General features: G+C 39.0%; 1 protein-coding gene across 3 annotated transcripts; it reads right to left on the reverse strand.

Annotated features, from left to right (window-relative positions):
- Nucleotides 1-6,483: 6,483 nt before the first annotated feature.
- LOC131235728 (cell division cycle protein 48 homolog) lies at nucleotides 6,484-13,712 on the reverse strand. Of its 3 annotated transcripts, XM_058233059.1 has the most exons (9): nucleotides 13,558-13,712; nucleotides 11,624-11,789; nucleotides 11,312-11,540; nucleotides 10,461-11,227; nucleotides 10,100-10,321; nucleotides 9,912-9,983; nucleotides 9,249-9,530; nucleotides 8,291-8,650; nucleotides 6,484-7,024 (listed from the first exon to the last, which is right to left on the reverse strand). In XM_058233059.1, the coding sequence occupies exons 1-9, from the start codon at nucleotides 13,611-13,613 to the stop codon at nucleotides 6,725-6,727; spliced, it is 2,454 nt and encodes an 817-aa protein (XP_058089042.1). In that variant the 5' UTR covers nucleotides 13,614-13,712; the 3' UTR covers nucleotides 6,484-6,724. The 3 variants fall into 3 exon arrangements, with proteins under 3 accessions (XP_058089042.1, XP_058089041.1, XP_058089044.1); XM_058233058.1 differs by having other exon boundaries at nucleotides 10,461-11,540; XM_058233061.1 differs by lacking the exon at nucleotides 11,624-11,789 and having other exon boundaries at nucleotides 13,558-13,683.
- Between the last annotated feature and the right edge of the window lie 6,865 nt (nucleotides 13,713-20,577).

The following is a 20,577-nucleotide window of genomic DNA, read 5'->3' on the forward strand; positions in this document are numbered from 1 at the left end:
CAAAGCTGGGCTAAAAATCAAAGAATAGTTTAATCTCATTTTGGGTAGGATATCTACAAGAACAAAGGCTTCAATTGAGCCCATGGGTTAGACGTAGTTCACAAAAAGAACATACGGGTGGTTTCTAGCAATGGTTGGCAGATTAACAAATATTCCTCAATTAATAAGATTTTTTTAAAGCACAATTAATTAACAATAGATTTGATTGTGTTTTTTTTTTTTGTTTTTTTTTTTCCTTTTTTGGTTAACTTTTTTATTTGGGGCCATCCCTCTCATATAAATAAATAGCACTCTAAGCAATGAAAGGGCATGCAACTTTTTCCTCTCCAATGTTTTCATGGTATCAGAGATTGAGACAGCAATATACCTTTTGAGTAATGAGATTCAATCTCAACCCTTCATTTGCTCCATTACAGAGTGAGTCTTGCAAATAGAAATCACCATGCATTAATAGCATATTGATGCCTTAAGCCCAATATCAAGACACATCAACTTGAAGGGGTACACCTTATGAACAGTGTGGATGTAGTGCTACAAAGAAGTCTTGGAGTAAGCTTATTCTGCAAACATTGTAGAGGAACTGCCTTTAAGAAAATGCAAGAGAGAAAAGGCCAATTTCTCTGCAATATTCGTAGAAAAAGCTTATTCTACTATTATATTTCACTCTACAATTATATTTGTTGAACCATTATGGTTTTTTGTGTGCTCAGCGATATAAATAAGGCCTATCCAACCATCATACATGATATGCATGGTCCACTCTTTTACACGATATAGCTCACTTATTGATTGTATTGATTAACTTATTTTTGGACATCCAATCATCATAGTGGGACTAACATGATGTTTAAGTGGTTTGAAATACATAAAATATGGTGGACCCAGCACAGAGAGTTGAATAGCATTTACAGCAAACTGCTCCTTTATGGCAGTGCTTAATTTGCAGAAACTAAAATGTCGGGGCACGTGCCATGCACGAGTAGAGAACCCACGAGAGTGGACCACAAACAAATGCAAAACAACGCTCGAATCAGATGGAGAGAGAGAGAGAGAGAGAGAGAGAGAGAGAGAGGGACTGCAAATGGGCACGTGAGTGCACATGGCTATCAATTTGTCTATACCTGACCGTACATGTGACCACATGTACTTTAATCGTGGGACCTTTATTTGGTGGGACCCACGTCTCAAAGGCAATGATGCAATATGACACCGAGTGGATGATCTCAACTGTTAATCGGGTTACAATTGAAGACAATGGAAAAACGGTTGGCTTTCAACCAGGTCAGTTCCTCTGCAACGCTGCTTGTGGGGCCCACCATGGTGTGTGTAATGCATTACATCCACACCATCCATCACCCTGATCCGAAACCATAGTTTAATAAGTCAACTTTCCCGAGTCGACTCAACTTGACCAGATGTCATGAAACTTCGAGGAAAACTCAATCTGGTCATGACTCAGTCAAAACTCGATAAACCCTTATTCAATACTAGCAAAAAACCCAGTAAACACTACTCAACTCAACACAACTCAACGTTATTTATATATTATTTGCACAATTTTAAAAGAAATTGCCTAAGTACTGAGTCGACTCAACTCGACTACATTTAAAGTCGAGTCGAGTTTTCATGTTTCTAAAATATATCAAAGACTAAAGTAGGCCAATCATGTAAAATCATGCACAATATATACCTCTAAAATCACATGGTGTGGCCCACTTAAGTTTTGAAAGGGAGTGATTTTTAGGTGTCCATTCATCAGGGGTGGCTAGATGAATTGATTGGATGGCATATAAAAAAAAACACTGTAATTAAGTCCCACACAATCTGAAAGGTTTTAATGGTGAATGTTTCCATGCCAACGGTCCCGATGGTGTGATGCTGCCGATGCAGGGTGAAATTGATGGGACATGCACATAGGATGGACTTGAGTCCATTGAGCGGTTAAGATTGTCTGATCACTTGATTTTTTGGACCATGGTTCTTTCATGGTTCAATTTTTTTTAATTTTTTTTTTTTTTTTAAGAGTTGAATTGCATAACAAGATCCATGTAGCCAACCCTAATTAATTGAAATAAAGCTTAGATGGCAATGAGTGATCGTTTTCATTCGTGGTTTGCATACCAACCATATGAATGGTTTTATGGATAATGGCATCGATGCTGCTTTGGAAAGTCCATGGTTCTATACCAGGCAATGGTGTTAAAATGTGGACCCCACATCTTTCAAACCCACTACAAATGGTCAAAAGCCCAAAATTTTCCTATCAGATGATCTTAGCCATCCAAATGCTGACCTACAAATGGATGGTACACAAGATTCATCAATAATCCATATCCAAGTGTGGGGAGCTTTGATATTTCACCCATCTGCCGGCGCATGTGGTCGACATGCTTGTGGACCCAGCAAAATTCGATAAATGAATATATTTCTCGGTCACCATCATGTCGAGGGACCAAGCTTATTGAAGGAGCTAAATTAGGTATTTGCTCATTTTCTGCCCATTTCATATGCCAAAGACCTTGTACATTTAGAGAATTTTACAAAACGATAGAAGAGCATTTCTAAAATGTTTTAGAGTTCTTTTATAATTCTTCGTACAGAGTTGTAAAAAATTATATAGATGAATTTTTAAATATATTTTTTTAATGGTTGAATGATCGCCACATAACATCATCCTAGCCATTGATCATAAATGCTGTTGTATGATGATGAGGGAGTCGAAAGCATTTTTCACTTGTGCCTGTCCGTCTTGCCATTGCAGTAGGGCCTTGCATATTTGGTATGGGTTGACTAATCCACAACTATAATGGATAATTGGACCCAACTCCACACTTAGTGAGTCCGAGCTAGTAACCCATGGGGTGGGTCTAGATCCAGAAGTTCAACCCAAATTACTAAGTAGGTTGGATTTGAGTCCTCTTAAAATCAACTACTCTGACTTGACATGGACCTAATTTGTATGACCTAATTTGTAACTGGGTCTAATTTCTATCATACTAAAATGGACCAACATGGGACCTAACTTAGACATGAGAAAAGGTAGTTTATTAAGCATATGAGGGTTTTTTTAAAAAAAAAAAAAATCTTTTGGAATATAACAATCATTCACCCATTATTTCTAGAACATTGGTGCCTTTCCACTACTTATGACAATCAGGACAAGCAAGTCATTCATTTGACTCATTCGGTGGTGATCCCTCCCATGCCCCAGTACTGGTTGAGACTGGAAAAGCTCCGTGGGTTCACCATGATGAATGTGTTTTATCCACGCCATTCATTTATTTTGAGAGCTCATGTTAGCATATGGTTCAAAAAATGAGGCAAATCCAAAGTGCAAGTGGACCACACCACAGGAAGCAGTAGGAATTGAACGTCCACCGTTGAAGCCTTCCTAGGGCCCGCCAAAATGTTTATTTGCCATCCAACTTGTTAATAAAGTGACATAAACATGGACAAAGGGAAAACGCAAAAATTAGCTTGATTTAAAACTTTTGTGGCCCATAAGAAGTTTTCAACGATGAGTGTTCAATCCCCATTGTTTCCTTTGATGCAGTCCACTCGAGCTTTGGATCTGTCTTATTTTTGTGCTCATGGCCTAAGTGATATGGAAAAATGGATTAACAACATAGATAAAATAGATACATTATGGTGGGGCTATAGAGCTTTGACCGGTACACACTAGTAATGACATCATTATTAAAGGAGTCGCTACTAAATTGAGTCTAAGTTATTAACTTTATTTATGATAGAGAATACACTGAAAATTACACTAATTTAATTATCATAATCATCCGTTTTACACATTGAATTTAAATTGTTGGCTATTTTATTCTTTATTGTTGTAATGGATAGCCACCACTACTAGTGGATGGTTTGGATCATTACCATTGTGAATACTTTATAATTTCTAACTCAACTCATGTGATAAATGGGCTGGGTCTAGGTCCTATACTCAGACTTGACCGATGAAATAAGTAGGTCAGCTACTTTTTTCTTGGACCCAACAAGACCTAATCTAGATTTTAATGAATTGGGCTAGACCAACGTCCAAAATTACGACCTGATTCTTGATTCTTCGATGGGTTGGGTCCAAGGTAACACCTGACTTGAGTATTAATGGTAGGAATTTGGGTCCAAAATTACTATTCAATTCTTAAATGGACCAGATCAAGGCTACCATGAACTAATTTGCATGCTTATAGTCTATGTTTGGAGAAGCACTTAACCATGATTATAAGCCCGTCATCATGGCTATAATGGGTCCAAAAATCAAGCTGTCCCATTGATGATTTGGGCTAGAACATACAAATCAACCGAAGGCTGATTATCTAACCTAACATGCATGTTTGGCCTCAATGGGCAGTGTATGGAAGACAGAAAGAGCTTCTGTACTGTGATGTGGTCTGTTAAGGTATTTTGTAATTATAACGGTCACCGCAATGGTTGAAAAAATCTTGCATCGGTCTGTAACAGACCGTGACGACTGCCACCGTTATCTTTACAGCACACCATGATCGACATGATGATTGAAAAGGCAGTAGGGGCCACAATCAAGTAGGCAAAGGGAAGGCAAAGGAAATTTATGAAAACAATGGACAATGTACCAATCAAGTAAGCAAAGGCCATGCATGGAAGACGGAAAGAGCTTCTGTACTGTGATGCTACAATGTGAAACCTTATACTTTTTCTTTTACACACACTCACCGCCCACATACGCACACAACACATGGGTACTCAAACCCATGACCTCAGTGTTGAAATGCATTGTGTCCGCCACCCACTCATGAGTGAAGACCCAAGTGAGACCTAAGTAGTCATTTAGATGCTTGTAAAATTTTAAGTTGTAAATACTTTATATTTGAGTAGAATTTCAAGAGTGAGTAAGCTAAATAGACTGTGTAGTTGGCTAACTTGCAAAGTATTTGGGTCCTTACTCTTGGCCCTAGGTCAAAGGTTCGAAATCCCGCTACGGTGTGAGTGTGTGGGTGTGAACAGAAGAAAAAAAAAAAAAAAACTAGTAAAGTATTTAAATAGATCATGTGTTTGGCTAGCTTATAGAGTATTTACAGCAGATAAGCTAGGCAGGTATTCATACTATAGAACCTGGGTGATAATACTTACCAAAATCTGTAAATCACATTTTTTTTTTAAAAAAAAAAGACCTTTTTTTAAAAAATTCCTTGAAAGAGTATTAAAGCATGCCCACACGAGATAGATTGGATGTCCTCCACCCATCATGGTGGGCCCAAATGCAATATGTAAGCTTTAAATAGTGGACATCTCATCCTTCCGTCCCTTGTGTGGTCCATTTGATAATGGACAAGCTATTATAGCCATATGATAGCATCAACTATCAAGGAAAGTAGATGATACACTAATTGAATGTACCGTACACATTTATGGTGGGCCCCACATATTACCGACTGCCATTGTATTTTACCATATGTAATACCTTTATATATATATATATATATATATATATATATATATATATATATATATATATATATATCTGTGTGTGTGTGTGTGTGTGGCTTTATCTGTAATATGAAACATAGCCTTTTGCTAGCTAAAAGCTGTAATGTGTTTACTGCCTATAGAACCAGGGATCCATACCGCCCCTACAATCCGATTACCTGTTGTACAACTTCTCACGTATCCAGAAAATCAAATTACTTCCCAAGTTACAAAATGCCCAATCAGAAAGGTGGGCCAGAGATCCAGCCGGTGATATGAGCAGCGCCTGCGGTTGCCCACCAGATACTGCTGCTGAATCTCTTTGCATATCAGGTGGCCATCTGTTGAAGGGCTAGGATCCTTGTAATCTAGGGGCGGTACGATGGATGGGTCATGGATCATCTCGTAATACCAGATGGATTAGAGTACAACCGTTGCAGCCCGACGATTGTCATAATCAATGCAGAGAAACGAACACCTAAAGCAGACATGGGCCAGCCCCAATTCCAGAAACAACGCAGCGCGCTGCACATGTAAAAAGCAAATTCACCTGTCTTAGCAGATCACCTTTTTTGGGGTTCGACCACCATCAGGCTGTTTTGGGCCAGTTCCACACCAGGCAATGCGTACCAGTACCAATTTGGGACTGTATTTTAAACCTGAACCCCTGGTCGGGGGACCCAATTTGGTTAAGGGATGTATCTCGTACAGACTGGATCGGTTGAGTATGAAACGAAGCCCGAAAACACCCAATCTGATCTAAAGAGGACCCAATCTTAACCCAACCCCCGAATTTCCAAACCCAATCCTAAACATTCCTCAACCCGATTTCAAATCAGGTTGTAGTTTTCCAAACCTGATCCAACCCAAGGACCCTGACAGCGCAACCCAACTGGCTTGCACTAGGGTTGAGTCAACAAGGGCTCGGGTTGACACAAACCCATGTCATATCAACAAGACGATGAGAGAACATGTTTCAGATAACACTTGCTCATTTAAATAAATAATTTTTTTTTTAAAATAAAATAAAATAAAATAAAAACTGAAATTCATTAAATCCGTAAACACAAAGTACTCAAGTACATAAGTTAAAAGATAAGGAAAAAAAAAAAATAGGCAAAGAAAATATCATAGAAAATGGTGCATTTGATCCTGAGAAGCAAACTGCTACCTTCCTCTCACACAAAGGAGCAAAAAGCACTCTGCTTAGACAGGTGCAGTGATTCTATTATCTAGATAAAAAGCACCAATGAGCTGTAGTTGTTTTTTAGTTATAAAGATCATCGTCATCCGCAGTGGCTGCAGCCGGAGAGAAGGGATCAGAGGCCCCAGTGCCAGAAACATTCTCTGTACGGTCCGGAAAGCGGAATTCGGACCCGAACCCACGGGACTGCTGCAGAGTCTGTGCAAAGAGCTGATACTTGCGGATATCAGCATCGCTCACACTCCGACGAGCAAACTTCATCGACTCTTCAAAATGTGCAGCCTTTATCTCAGAGACATCATCGGTGTCATCTTCCTCCATTGCTTCTGGATTCTCTCTCCTCTTTCGCTCCCTCTCAATGTCCTGTGGGCCAGGGAGGAAAAAAAAATGAGGAAAACTGTCGCACAACCACACAAATGAGTTGCATAAACAAGAATGGAGAAAATAGCATGTCAGTTTTTATTTAAAAAGGTCAAGCACGGATTCCTGCCATCGGGCTAAATAATTTCTAATCAAAGTTCAAACCGGGTTTTGTGGTGGTTCTAAGGATTTCAGATGCAATCGAATGGGGCATTGGTTTGAAGACATTCAACGGTTAAAATAAACAGATGGATAATAGATGGTTGCCCTAAAAAGCTTGCATCCATGGGCACCCTTTTCTGCTACTCAAACAGGGCGCACTGTAAATGAGTGTGAGATCCAGGCTTTTCATCAAACAGCCCCAAGTAAATGCCTTGGCTCAATTTGGGCAAATCTCCTCATCAGGTGTACCCCACTTCTACAAATAAATAGTCGGTTGAAATTAAATAGCCAAGAGAACCTGCATATTGTGTAGCTAATGTAGGCGCATTTTTACACCAGGCTCAAGTGGAGTGGCCTGTGTGAAGCAGGGGCACACTCAGGGTGGGCAGCTAGTGTGAGGTGGGTGGTTCGTGTGAGGCGGGCCCCACCATGTGAGGCAGACGAACCCATGTGAATTGGGAACCACAAAGGGGGTTCAGCAGAGGATTGAACCTGGGTGTTCGAAACTCCTCACCGGAGGTGATTAATGCAATAACATTTTCACATCAGGGTTGAGTGGGGTGGCCTATGTAAAGTGAGGGCACACTCAGGGTGGACAGCCCGTGTGAGGCGGGTGGCTCGTGTGAGGCAGAACCCATGTGAATTAGGGCACATAAGGGGGGTTTGGCCGAGGGCCTGACCATGTGAAGTGAGACCAGGGCTATATGAGATAAAGGGATTGATCCGTCACGCTCTATCATTTTGAGCTTTTAGACCAAGTGGTTAGTTGTCCTGTGTCAGTAGCCCATCACATGACTGCAACAACCTGATTATTATTATTATTATTATTTTGTTTTTTGAACCAGGGCAACGAAAAGGTGGGAGATCCACCAGCCCAAAGTTGTTTGCTCTAACACATGCCCATCGGTGACATGTAATGTATGATCAGGATTTTTTACCAGAGGCAACTAACAAGTGGGAACTACCTGATGAGTGGATTGGATCCATGCATGCATCAATATCAACATGTGCCATGCATAAAGGTGTATCAAACATATCATGGACATTGATGCATGCATATGTCACATGCAACAAATCAAAGACCAGAGTAGTGAAGAGTTGACTCACCTTCTCTATATTTTCTCTGATTGCATATTTGCAAGCACGCTGACAGATCTCAGTAATATCTGCCCCACTAAAACCATGTGTATATCGGGCCAGAGCTGTAAGGTCAACATCCTTTGAGACAGGGGACTTCCGCAGGCAAGATTTGAAGATTTGAAAACGGGAGGCCTCATCTGGTAGGGGTATGTATATCAACTGATCCAAACGACCTGGCCTAAGCAGAGCCGGGTCGATGATGTCAGGCCTGTTTGTTGCACCGATAATGAAAACTGTTTTCTTCGCATTCATCCCATCCATTTCTGTCAGAAGCTGATTAAGAACTCTATCAGCAGCACCACCGGCATCTCCAACAGAACTTCCACGCTGGGGAAAAAATCATGAATAAAATGGTAATCAATAAGAGCATGATTTCAATGCATCTTGCTAGTGCGGCAAGCTGGTGCTTGGAACCTCATCATCTCCCACACCAGTTAATGACAGCTGGCAGGAATCCATAGGCACTTTGAAATTTGAATTCTCAATACTCAATTTTGAAATGCATGCTAATATTCCCACCCACAAATTGTTGAATGGTGGGACTTAGAAGATGTGTTTGCACCGACTCTCCATGCACACTGAGCGAATAAATCTTATCCAAATAAGCAAGTTAAAAATACTGAGGCAATTGAGAAGAAACTGAGTAACAAAACAGGAACAAGGTCTCTATGTTGCCCCAGCTATGGGAGGAGATTGCAAACTAGAACAATGGCATCAACAATTGCTGAAACCAAGCCAACTCAGCTAAGTCGACTCAGTTTCAGCCACCACCATTCCGAGTTAAATCCCTCATATGGATTCTGAACACGTTGGATTGTGACATTTAGGTTCTGGTAGATAGCTGAGTTACTCTCCAAGACAGTTTTGATTCCCTGAGCAGAACATCAGGGAGCACAATAAGAGTTTAGTACAGAGCATAGATTACCTGGGTTGCAATTGAATCAAGCTCATCAAAGAAAAGCACGCATGGAGCTGATTGGCGAGCTTTATCGAATATCTCCCTCACATTAGCCTCACTCTCTCCAAACCACATAGTCAGCAGCTCAGGTCCCTTGATGCTTATGAAGTTAGCCTGGCACTCATTTGCAATGGCCTTTGCAAGGAGGGTCTTACCGCAGCCCGGAGGCCCATAGAAAAGGACACCTTTAGATGGAGACATGCCAAACTTCTCAAACTTCTCAGGATGCTCGACCGGGTATTGCACAGTCTGCCAACGGTCGCACGATTAAGACGGAATTTAGCCCACCATCATAGAAACAATAAGTAAAAGCAATGAAACAAAAGCAGGCAGGAAACTCAGAAATGCAAAATTTTGTTATTACTGGTGCATACAAGCAGTCACAATGGATTTGATTTATCAAACAGCTGATGAAGACTATTTGTACAAGCTATCACTATGTTATGTGTAAAGCAATGTATTACATAGCACTAGATGATTTTTTTTTTTATAAAAAAATAAAAAATCAGCAGTCATGAATAATCTATGAGTTCCACATGGGCCACAAATCACTGTTCCAATTGCCGCTTTACCAGCATATGTTTTTTGTATGAAAAACAAAGAAAAGGAAAAGCCCAATGAAAGACATACCTCCTGAAGTTCCCTTTTGACATTGTCCAACCCGCCAATGTCCTCCCATGAGACATTAGGCACCTCCACAACCTGCCAGAAACAGTTCATTCTCATGATCAGGTTACATCCAAAAGACTAAAACAGACTGCAAGCAATGAAGGGGGGAAAAAACAAAAAGCGTAGGCAAATTCTGAGTCAAGGCTTACTGTTTCACGCAATGCTGACGGGTTCGAAGAACCCAATGCAGTTTGGAAGTGTTCATTTGTCACAGCCATTGAATTAAGAACCTCAGCATCAATTGTCTCATCTTCTAAGTCAATAACATCCATCTTCTCTCTAATGCACTGAAGAGCAGCCTCTGTGCAAAGAGCAGCAAGATCTGCACCTACATAACCATGTGTATCTTTTGCCACTCTCTCTAGATCAACCTGCAATAAGGATATACACATATTTATACTACTCTATCTATACATGAGCTGCTAAAGGTAAGAAAATATAAAATAAACAGTCCATGTCTCTCTTTTTCTTTTTTCCTTTTTGTGAACAATACAAGAGGTTGAATCTTACATCCTCTGCAAGCTTCATATTCTTCGTGTGGATCCGAAGGACCTCCAACCTTCCAACCTCATCCGGAACACCAATGTCGATCTCACGATCAAACCTTCCAAATCTCCTCAAGGCAGGGTCAATGCTGTTTGGCCTATTGGTTGCCCCAATGACAATCACATGAGCACGGGACTTAAGACCGTCCATTAAAGTCAGAAGTTGGGATACAATACGCCTCTCCACTTCACCATGTGTCTTTTCTCTCTTTGGTGCAATAGAATCTATCTCATCAATAAATATGATAGAAGGCGCGTTCTTTTCAGCCTCCTCAAAAGCCTTCCTCAAGTTGCTTTCACTTTCTCCAGCCAACTTTGACATTATTTCAGGTCCATTAATCAAAAAGAAGAATGCACCAGTCTCATTAGCTACAGCCCTAGCAATCAAAGTTTTCCCAGATCCAGGTGGCCCATAGAGCAAGATGCCCTTGGGGGGCTTAACACCGATGGACTTGAACAACTGTGGGTGCCTCAGAGGAAGTTCCACCAACTCACGAATTTGAGCCATTTGCTTCCTCACACCACCAACATCATCATAACCAACTTCATTTAATCTCTCTTCATCCTCACGTTTGACAGGCTCTCCTTCACAGAAAATCTCTGTATCCGGTGCGACTACACAATACTCACCAGGGTCTGTCTCAATAACTTTAAATTCAACACTGCGCATGCCTCCCCTCACAAGGAAAAGGTCACCCTTTCTGACAGGCCGATAAGACTCCAAGAAGTAAGCTGTTGAATCAAGCAGAGAACATTTACAACAATGTAACAAAGAAACAATACTAGGAATAAAATGAAAAGAGAAATTCCACTCACGCTTTAGATAAGCATCAAAGAGGTTGCCAGTAACACCCTCGATGGTATCATCAATCGGGAGGATGTGAACACGCTTCCCATACTTCACATCAGGGCACTGATGCACGGATACAACATCACCAAGGCGTACCCTGAGATTAGCACGGACAACTTTGTTCATTCTGATCTTAGGCTCTTCGCATTGGTCGTCAACAAGCACAATGCAGACAGTGTCCTTCCTCTTCTTTCCCTGTTTCATATACATACGTTTAAAAACCTCTGATGCTCAGATACATCCGACATCATAACAAAGACAAAAGGCAAGAATGAAACCTTGATTAGGATGGTGTCTCCCCTAAAAAACTGAAGCTTATCCATGGTTTCAGGGTTCATAGATACAACCGAATTGTCATCATTGATGGCTTCATCAACAACAAGGCGGTTGGGAGATTTCTTGCGTTCCAAGATTGCAGTACTGAAATCCCTTTTGGTACCTTTCCTGTTGAAAACACATGAATTACTGGCATGAACCACAGCTTAAAGGAATACAATGAAGGCACCAGTGCCATCAGTAAGAGTCATGGTTGCATTAGAAATAGCGCAACAAATCAAAAGATTGTGAATTATTATAAAACTGCGCGTGCAGTCGCTTGCATACAGTCAAAACAACCATTGTAAGATAACTACAATTCTGAAATTCATTACAGAATCTACATGTTATCTCAATAGACTAAAATCCGTCCCATCTCTGCACAAACAAAGCAGGAATCACGTAAAGGCAGCTTAACAATTGTGAACCATTCTCAATCTGCTACAATCCAGACCACCATCAACAGATGTATTGGGTTCTTAAATCCTGGGGCACGTGTTAGCACCATAACAAACATGATGTAAGTTAGAATTCACTTTCTTCTTCTGCTACACAGACCCCATAATGCAATCACACCCCCTTGCACACGTGAATGCTCCACAAGTGTGTACAAGAGGAGGCCCTGATGGACTGTCCACTTAGGCACACATGGCTGGAGCCCCCACCCTCATACATATGACTAGGAAATCTTCTTTCATGAATTTCCTTGTGTGTTTTGGTTTCAGTTTCCTCAGTTGTTTTGCACTTTTGGAAAGTCCAAGTTGTAAGTAGATTAGGACCCCATGGACTTATGTAGGGATAACTTTTATGAGATTTTGCAAAAAGAATTTTCTGAGAGACTTTCCAACAGTAGATGAATTGGTGAAGGTTTGTGTGATTTCTAGCATAAAGAATTGAGGACTGTTGAACTTTGCTCTCTGTCTTTTACTTCTTCTATCTATCTATCTTGTGGATAATTTGACCTTTGAATTACTAATGACAACTTCAATTTGCAAGTAGCTTCAATTTAATTCCAGTTGCATAACCCTGCCATCAACAAGCAAAAAGCTGAATTTCAATATCCAGCCGCAAATTCCATTCAAATATTTGGTGTCCATGTGGATTAATGGTGTAGAACAAGTCAAGGACAATCTTACGGAAGGCCAGGATTGAAAGAAATGAGACCGAAAGTTCAATCTAGGGTAAAGACAGCCTAAATGCGCACCAAAGCTTCCAACAGCCATAACTTTGTGACCGGCCATCAGATAGCACATGTAATATCTTGTTGGAAAGCTATCTACGAGCCTTATGACATGGATACCAATGGAGTCAGTTGGGACAGGGATTTCTTGAGAAAAGGTTGGTTTCAGGGTCAAAATTGTGTTTTAGTTCAAATTCTATACTTTGTAATTAAGATTGGTTTCAGGGTCAAAATTGTATTTTAGTTCAAATTCCGTACTTTGTAATTAAGACTGGTTTCAGGGTCAAAATTGTGTTTTAGTTCAAATTCCGTACCTTCTAATTTTTCATTCTTAGGGCTTTAAGAGTCCATAAACCCACTGCATTAATTAAGATCTTCACGCGTGAATACACCCCAACTCTGTAAATTCTCATACATGTTTACCTTATAATGTTATGCACAATGCCTAGGGTAGAATCCACCTCTCAATCCGCTAAATATACGCGCGAGCTTATGTTAGGGTGACTCTCTCTCGAAATTCGGAAGCTAATACTCACAGAACAGAACCCCTAACCCTAAAATCAACGGTGAGATGACATGTTCTCGAATTGATTGATTCAATAAGCAGGCGAACGTAAATCTAACCTTAATCGCATGGATTCAATGACGATGATTACAGAAATTGAAGCAATTGAACAGGAAATTCGCAATCGTGTGAGAAATCGATTGAATACGTACGATTCAGATGAAGGCTGGCCGCGATCAGTTGCAGACGATGAGCTCGGATCCGCCATCGGATGGATTTAAAGGATTTGTCGAAGAGATTTTTTAAAACCCTAGCTATCGGAGAACGATCAAACGATTTTGGATTGAATTGGGGACGATTCCAGCTATTTATAGGAGGATGAACCATGTCACGTGATGTGCACGTGACAATGCTTGGTAGATACGAAAAGTTCGTCCAATAGGAAAAGACTCTGAATCTGACGCGGACACTTTGTTCCGGACGCCGATTCCTTGCGAAAGCCATTGGCATAAAGCTGTAACTTGTGGGGATAATGTGATGTTTTCGAGAAATCCACTCCGTCCATACGTTTTGAGAGCTCCTTTAAGGACATTATACCAAAAATGAGATGAATACAAAACTCATTGGACCACATTAGAGAAAATAGTGGAAATTCATTTACCACCGTTGAAACATTCACATGTCCACAAAAGTTTTGTATGAAGCTAATTTTTTGGTGTTTTCCCTTCATCCCAGTGGCAATGCACTTATAGACGGTTCAGATAGTATATAAACATCAAGGTGAAGCCCAAGAAGGCTTCAATGGTACGAATTTCATTTCCAATTTAGTATCTCTTGTGGTCTAATTGACTTTTGGTTCGGCTTTTTTTTTTTTTTTTTTTTTTTGTCTAACGTCGTAATAAAAGGAGCTCTCAAAACCAATAAACAGAATGGATTTCTCACAAATATCACGGTAGGCCCACCTTAGATCCCATGTACTAATGGGATCAATCTTTCGCACGAAATCTGCGTCTGTGGTGCGACGTGATTAGATGCGACCAGGGCCTCACCCAGGATGGGGCCTCCTATGATGAATGTATTCCATATCCATGCCGTCCATCCGTTTTGCAAGATTATTTTAAGGCACAAGCCCAAAAATTAAAAAATATACAAGTCTCGAGTGGATCATGCTATAGGAAACAATGGTGATTGTATGCCCTGTGCTCAAAAGCTTCACGAGAGGCCACCATAATTTTTATTTTCCAATCCAACCTATTGATAAACTTATAGACCGGGATGAACTAAAAAAGAAAAAAAGAAATTTCAGTTTGATCCAAATCCTTGCCCTTTAATGGTTAATCACCACTATTTCCAATTTCCTATGGTATGGTCCACCTTATAATTGAACCCACTTATTTTTTAGTTCATGCTCTAAAATGATTTGGTAAGATAGATGGACGGCGTGATATGTACCAAACGTAAGGCTCGCACTGTCGTGGGTGAGACGAGCCGCAACTATTCCGCTCCCAATCTTGGGTTAGGCCGGGCCGCACCTGGGTGCTGGGTCGAAACTACCGTAACTGTTTTCCAACAGCGAGTGAAACAGCCACGCTTCAGGGCCCACGATTTTTATAGGAAAAAGAAAATCTAATCCGTCCATTAGGTTCTGTTCCAAATTCTATATATATATATATATATATATATATATTCCATGTCCACAACTTAGGTGGGCCACACCACGGGGAACAATGGCAATAGGATACGAGCCATAGGTTTGAGTACGGGGTAAAGTTGGTGTGTATTTTTCATCAAACCCATTAATCATGTGTAAATCACAAGAATTAAGAGAATGTATAAAAATCAGCCTGATACAAAAGTAGTGAAGGCCACACTTCATGAGCTTGTAGACTTTATGAGTAATTTTACATTATTCCCTTAGCCATATCATGAGTTTTTTTTTTTTTATAGGATTGACTTCTTTGCGTACCGATTCAGACAAGGTTTCCAACTGATGGACGGATGGATTTACGTATTAACATGGTGGCCCTACAGATCTTGTACGTTTTACGCAAACGCCTTGAGGGCGATTCTACTCCAAAAATAAAAATAATAGTAACCTGACGTGTTAGATTTCAGATAATTAGTTCAGTGCGCCCGTGTTATTGGTCGGTCCTAAAGCCCACGGCATACCACCAGGCCACCACGCATGCCTTAGCCAGCGTGAAGGTTTAAAGCGTGGGTGAGATTAGGTGAGACGCAGGCTCACCCAGGACAGTGCGGCCCTTAGCGTGGCCCCCACCTTGATGTATCTATTTTATATTCATAGTATATCAGTTTTTTCGTATCGTTTTAGAGCATAATTCTAAAGATGAAGAGGATTTAAATCTAAAGTGGACCACACTTTGGAAACAGTGGTGATTGACACCCTACCATCAAAACTTATTAAGGTGTACCTTGATGTTTCCATAGTGTTTATTCGTCATTCTATCCGGTTTTTAAGATCACATGAGCCCGGATGAAGGGAAAAAGCAAATATTAGCTTTATTTAAAAAAAATTATAACTTAATAATGATCAATCACCACTATTTCCTATAATTTGGTACTGAACCTAGAGATAGGAGATAGGCAAGGGGGCACCATGATGCGTTTTATTTAGGCATGTTGTCCATCCCTTTTCTTGTATCATTTTAAGGTGTGAACTCAAAAATAATGATGATTCAGCACTCAAGTAGACCACACCACATATGACTGGCATTTAATGCAAGCCAAGCTTATTATTTAGTGTGGTCCACTTAAGTGTTGGATCTCCTGCATTTTTTAGCTTATACCTTAAAATGATACGAGAAAAGGGATAGAAGCGTGGATAAATAGATTCATCATGGTAGCCCCTATACATGCCCTCCGGAGAAAGATTGCCTATAGAAGCTATTGGATGGTGTCATGGTCCCCACAATGATGTATGTGTTTTATCTATGTTGTTCATCCTTTCATTTATGGGCATAATCCCAAAATTTCAAGCAAATCCAAACCTCTAGTGGACCACACAAAAAGAAAATGATGGTGATTGAACAACCACCATTGAAAGCTTCCTAAGGCTCACTATAATGTTTATTTGTCATCCAACCTATTGATCATGATTGGGTCTTAATTTAGATCTAATAGGATTGGTCTCATCGGATATGTAAATCTTTATAGTAATGATAGAGGGAGATTTGAAAGTGGTTTGGATCGTGACCCAACCAATTCAACCCTACAGATCCATGAGTCTCTATACCAATGCTGGTAAGAAATCTGAAAATGATTTATAACGTGTATAAATATCTTATACAAGTATAAATGATTAGAGAACAATCTAGCGTCATGGCTATTAGGGATACTATATAAAAAGAAAACTTAATGAGGGTTTTGCCACATCCCAAAGTTATAAAAGAAGAACGTTACAAATAAATTCAAGCCCACTCCAAACAATTTATATTCACAGCACAATACTATCATTAAAAAAAATTTTAAAAAAATTACTCCAAATTTAGTCATTTTGCTTCTATTAGCTATGTTGTTGAGCGTTTGAGATTTAGATTAGCTTAGATTGCTCTTGTCTATCGCCGTCATTGAAATACGCTCAAGTGTATGTGACGCAGGGGAGGACATGAGGTCGAGCACCGTTTTCCTTAAGAGGATAACTATTCTGAATTCACGGAACTTCTCTGAACTCCTTATAGAGACTCCTCAAATTCACGAGGAAAAACACAAAAAATAGTAAGTGTTCTATTTGACTTCACCAACTTGTTCTCCTAATTATTATAAACACTTCTCGTGTTGGGCGCAACTCCTAAAGCCCAACGAATGAAAAGTTATAATTAAATTAAAACTTACTATTTATAGTAAAAATGGAATTAAAATGGGGAAATGGCCGTCAATCTGATGATATTTCGCAAATCCATCTTGTGTAACTCGGCACAGCAGGCTTGGGTGACTAAAGTAACTCGTTCTATCCTAAAATCATATATTTTATACTCAATAACTCATTTCGGATTGCGAAATACACCCGATTTAAGATCTAACGGTCCAAATCACTTCTGCCATCGATCAGCCATTTTTTTATCCATCTTGGCCATGAAACTGTGCGCGACCCACTCTACATCAATATGATAAATATCCACAACCTTATATTATCATATCTCAATCAACCAAATTCATGTTTGGAAGATTAAACCTTGGCAATGTCCTATTAACCATTCATATAGGTCATCGGTTCATACGGTGGCTTAAGTATTGATCTCTTGTCATTTTTATTTATTTTCTCTAGTTTATTTGTTACTCTAATTATTATATCGAGCATTAATTATACATCAATAAAAATCGGTATTGTTTTTGGACTATTTTGTTTTGAATTTATACGACTCTATTCAATTGATAAATACAAGAGATGCAATTATTAGTTAAAGAACGGATTTTTAAAACAGAATGCAAAAAGAACAATCTAAAATGGACTAATCCAAATGAAGGCATTGATACTCTTGTAATCACACACATTATACGAATGAAGGCCATCACCCACATGTGGGCTTGTGTTGGATTGAAGTGCGCAAACACACAGCAATTATAGTTTTTCTCATGTAACATTAAAAAGTTGTTATTATTCATTTAATACTATAAAATGTATGTGAAAAAGCCAGTTATATAGTTGGGTCTGATCATGAGATATATGTTATATCCAAACCGTCCATCCATTTGGCAAGCTTGTCTAAAGGCTTGAGACGAAAAATAAGACAGATTTAACTATCAAGTGGACCACACTGCAAAAGGTAGTGGGGGATTGAACGTCTACCATTGGAACCCTTTCTGGGATCACAGAAGTTTTGGATCAATATGAAAAAAAAATCTCCCTCTTCGTTAGGGTCTTTATGACCTTATGAATAGATTGGATGGAAAATAAACGTTATGTGTGGGCCCTACGAATTGTTTAACGGTGAAAATCATTATCTCCGTTGCCATTTTTGGTGTGGTCCAGATGATCTTCGGATGTGATTCATTTTTTGGATAATGCTCTAAAATGATCTCTAAAAATAGATGAACGGTATAGATATAATAAATACATCACTGTGGGGCCCATGTAACTTTGAACTCCTTTGAATCGTTCTTACAACTTGGACCTTGAGGTGCGTGAGTGCTCGTCTTTGCACAACTACAACAACTATATAGCTGATGTGTGGTACACGAGATAATCTGCTTCCTGAAAAATGTGGACACGATTGCGTACTCACACAGTCAGTTGTGAGGTGGCTACTGACAGTGCTCTATGAACCTCGCTTTGAGACTCAAATATTGCATAATTTTCTTCATTTATATTTTGATTTTATGAACATGAATCAGCTTTATGTTTTATTTTACTCATGTGTATGTTGTAATGTGAATTTAAGAGCTTGAATTGAAAAATGGTGCTAAAAAGCATAGATTTGATACTCAAAAATCACCAAGGCAAGGGATAGATCTTAAGAGACCAAGATTGAAGAATTGACATACCAAAGATCCAAGAAAACCCAGTGAGGAACGAAAAGAATCGAAGATTTGAAGTGAAAAATTCTAAAGCTCTGAAGTCTATTTTGAAAAAGTGCGTAAGTTTGAAGCGATTTCTAGAGTTTTCCAACTTTGTACGAAAATTGGAGTTTCCCACTTATAAATAAGGCTTCTTAAACATCATTAAAATCATTCAAGAGCAATATTTAGGGTTTTTAAAGGGTTTTCGGTTTTATAAGTTGTTTTTTTTTTATTTATAAATTTTTTTAGATCATTTCTATTTGTATTTATTTCTTTCATGTTACTTTCTTTCTATATTTTAATTATGTTTTTCTAAGTTCCTTGTAATCCAAGATAGAAAGGAAACACATGGGTTTAATAATTCTTTAAGTTATGATGATTGATTGTTTTAATGATGAGAAGAATGGTGTATGCATGTTATCTACTGTTTAGATTTTGTTTTCGATCTTCTTGTGAGATCCATATGTTTTCATCATATGAGATCCACATTGATAGATAGACTTACCCTAAATCAATCAGGTTTCCTAGATAAGAGAAGTTCTCAACCTGTTATATTTCTTTAATTTTTATTATTTAATTGATATTGAATTCTTAAAATTACTGGCGCTTGAGAATATATGTCAATGGTGCAAATCCATGATTTTCTAATCTTTTATATTATTTATTAAAATATTTAAACTGTTTTATTTTCCGATTAGGTTGACCATAATACTTAGATCTTAGTTGTGTTATCCAATTCATTATGATTTTGGAACATTGACCTATGTGTGAAACTTTGAAGCTTGAGTGTTATTTTAATTCAGTTGAATTACATCGATTTAAAAATTACAAAATCAAATCATTAGTTTAGTTTTTATTACTTAGTTTGTTTTGCATTTGATTTTCTCCTTTTCGCAATTTTATCTCCCTATGAAATCAACTTTGTTTTCACAAGATATTACTTATAAACTTCTGCACTTGGCGGCAAGCAATCACCCACATGTTATATGTGTATTTTATTCAAGCTGTCTGTTTTTCTATATCATCATAGATCATGAGATGAAAAATGAGAGAAATCCATATCTCTAGTGGACCAAAAAGAAAAGAAAAGAAAAAACAGTCGGCATTAAATGCTCACCGTTAAAAACTTTCTAAAGCTCATTGTAATGTTTATCTGTCATCCAACCTCCTTGATTAGGTCACAATTAACTGGATGAAGATAAAATACTCATATCAGCTTAATCTAAAACTTCTGTAGACCCTAACAAGTTTTTAATGGTGTGTTCAATCACCACTCTTTCTGGTGGTGTGGTTCATACAAGATTTGGATATACTTAAATTTTGAGTAAAATAGTCTGGAAAAAAAAAAAAAGAGGATGAATGGCGTGGATAGGACACATATATCATAATGGTTCCCACATAGCACCGTGAATAACCATCTCGTTACTGGTGCTGTCGGTCCGAAAAAAGTACATGCAATTCTTTTGTATCCAATTCCAGGCGCAATAAGAGGCGATACAAGATAACATACTGCGAGAACAGATCCTGAAGAATTCTTATAATCAGATACCATTCATTGGGAGCAACGGTTGTGGTAGTTGGCACAGGTTGTAGATGAGACTTAATTGCGCGCTGCTAGTATTCTCTCTCTCTCTTCAACATTTTCAATCTCTATTTGTTTCCAGAACCTTCTCGAGTAGATTTTTCCTATCCATCCGGTAGCCGACAATAAACCC

This window comes from Magnolia sinica, chromosome 19 (genome assembly GCF_029962835.1).
Source record: "Magnolia sinica isolate HGM2019 chromosome 19, MsV1, whole genome shotgun sequence".
Taxonomy (NCBI): Eukaryota; Viridiplantae; Streptophyta; class Magnoliopsida; order Magnoliales; family Magnoliaceae; genus Magnolia; species Magnolia sinica.

Excerpts from the sequence above, each read along its gene's own strand:
- LOC131235728 (XM_058233058.1), bottom strand. The coding sequence starts at position 13,613 with ATGGCGGATCCGAGCTCATCGTCTGCAACTGATCGCGGCCAGCCTTCA. Across the intron at positions 10,322-10,460 it reads ATATGAAGCTTGCAGAGGAT|GTTGATCTAGAGAGAGTGGC; the intron begins GTAAGATTCAAC and ends TCCTTATTGCAG. Across the intron at positions 9,531-9,911 it reads TCAAAAGGGAACTTCAGGAG|ACTGTGCAATACCCGGTCGA; the intron begins GTATGTCTTTCA and ends GACCGTTGGCAG.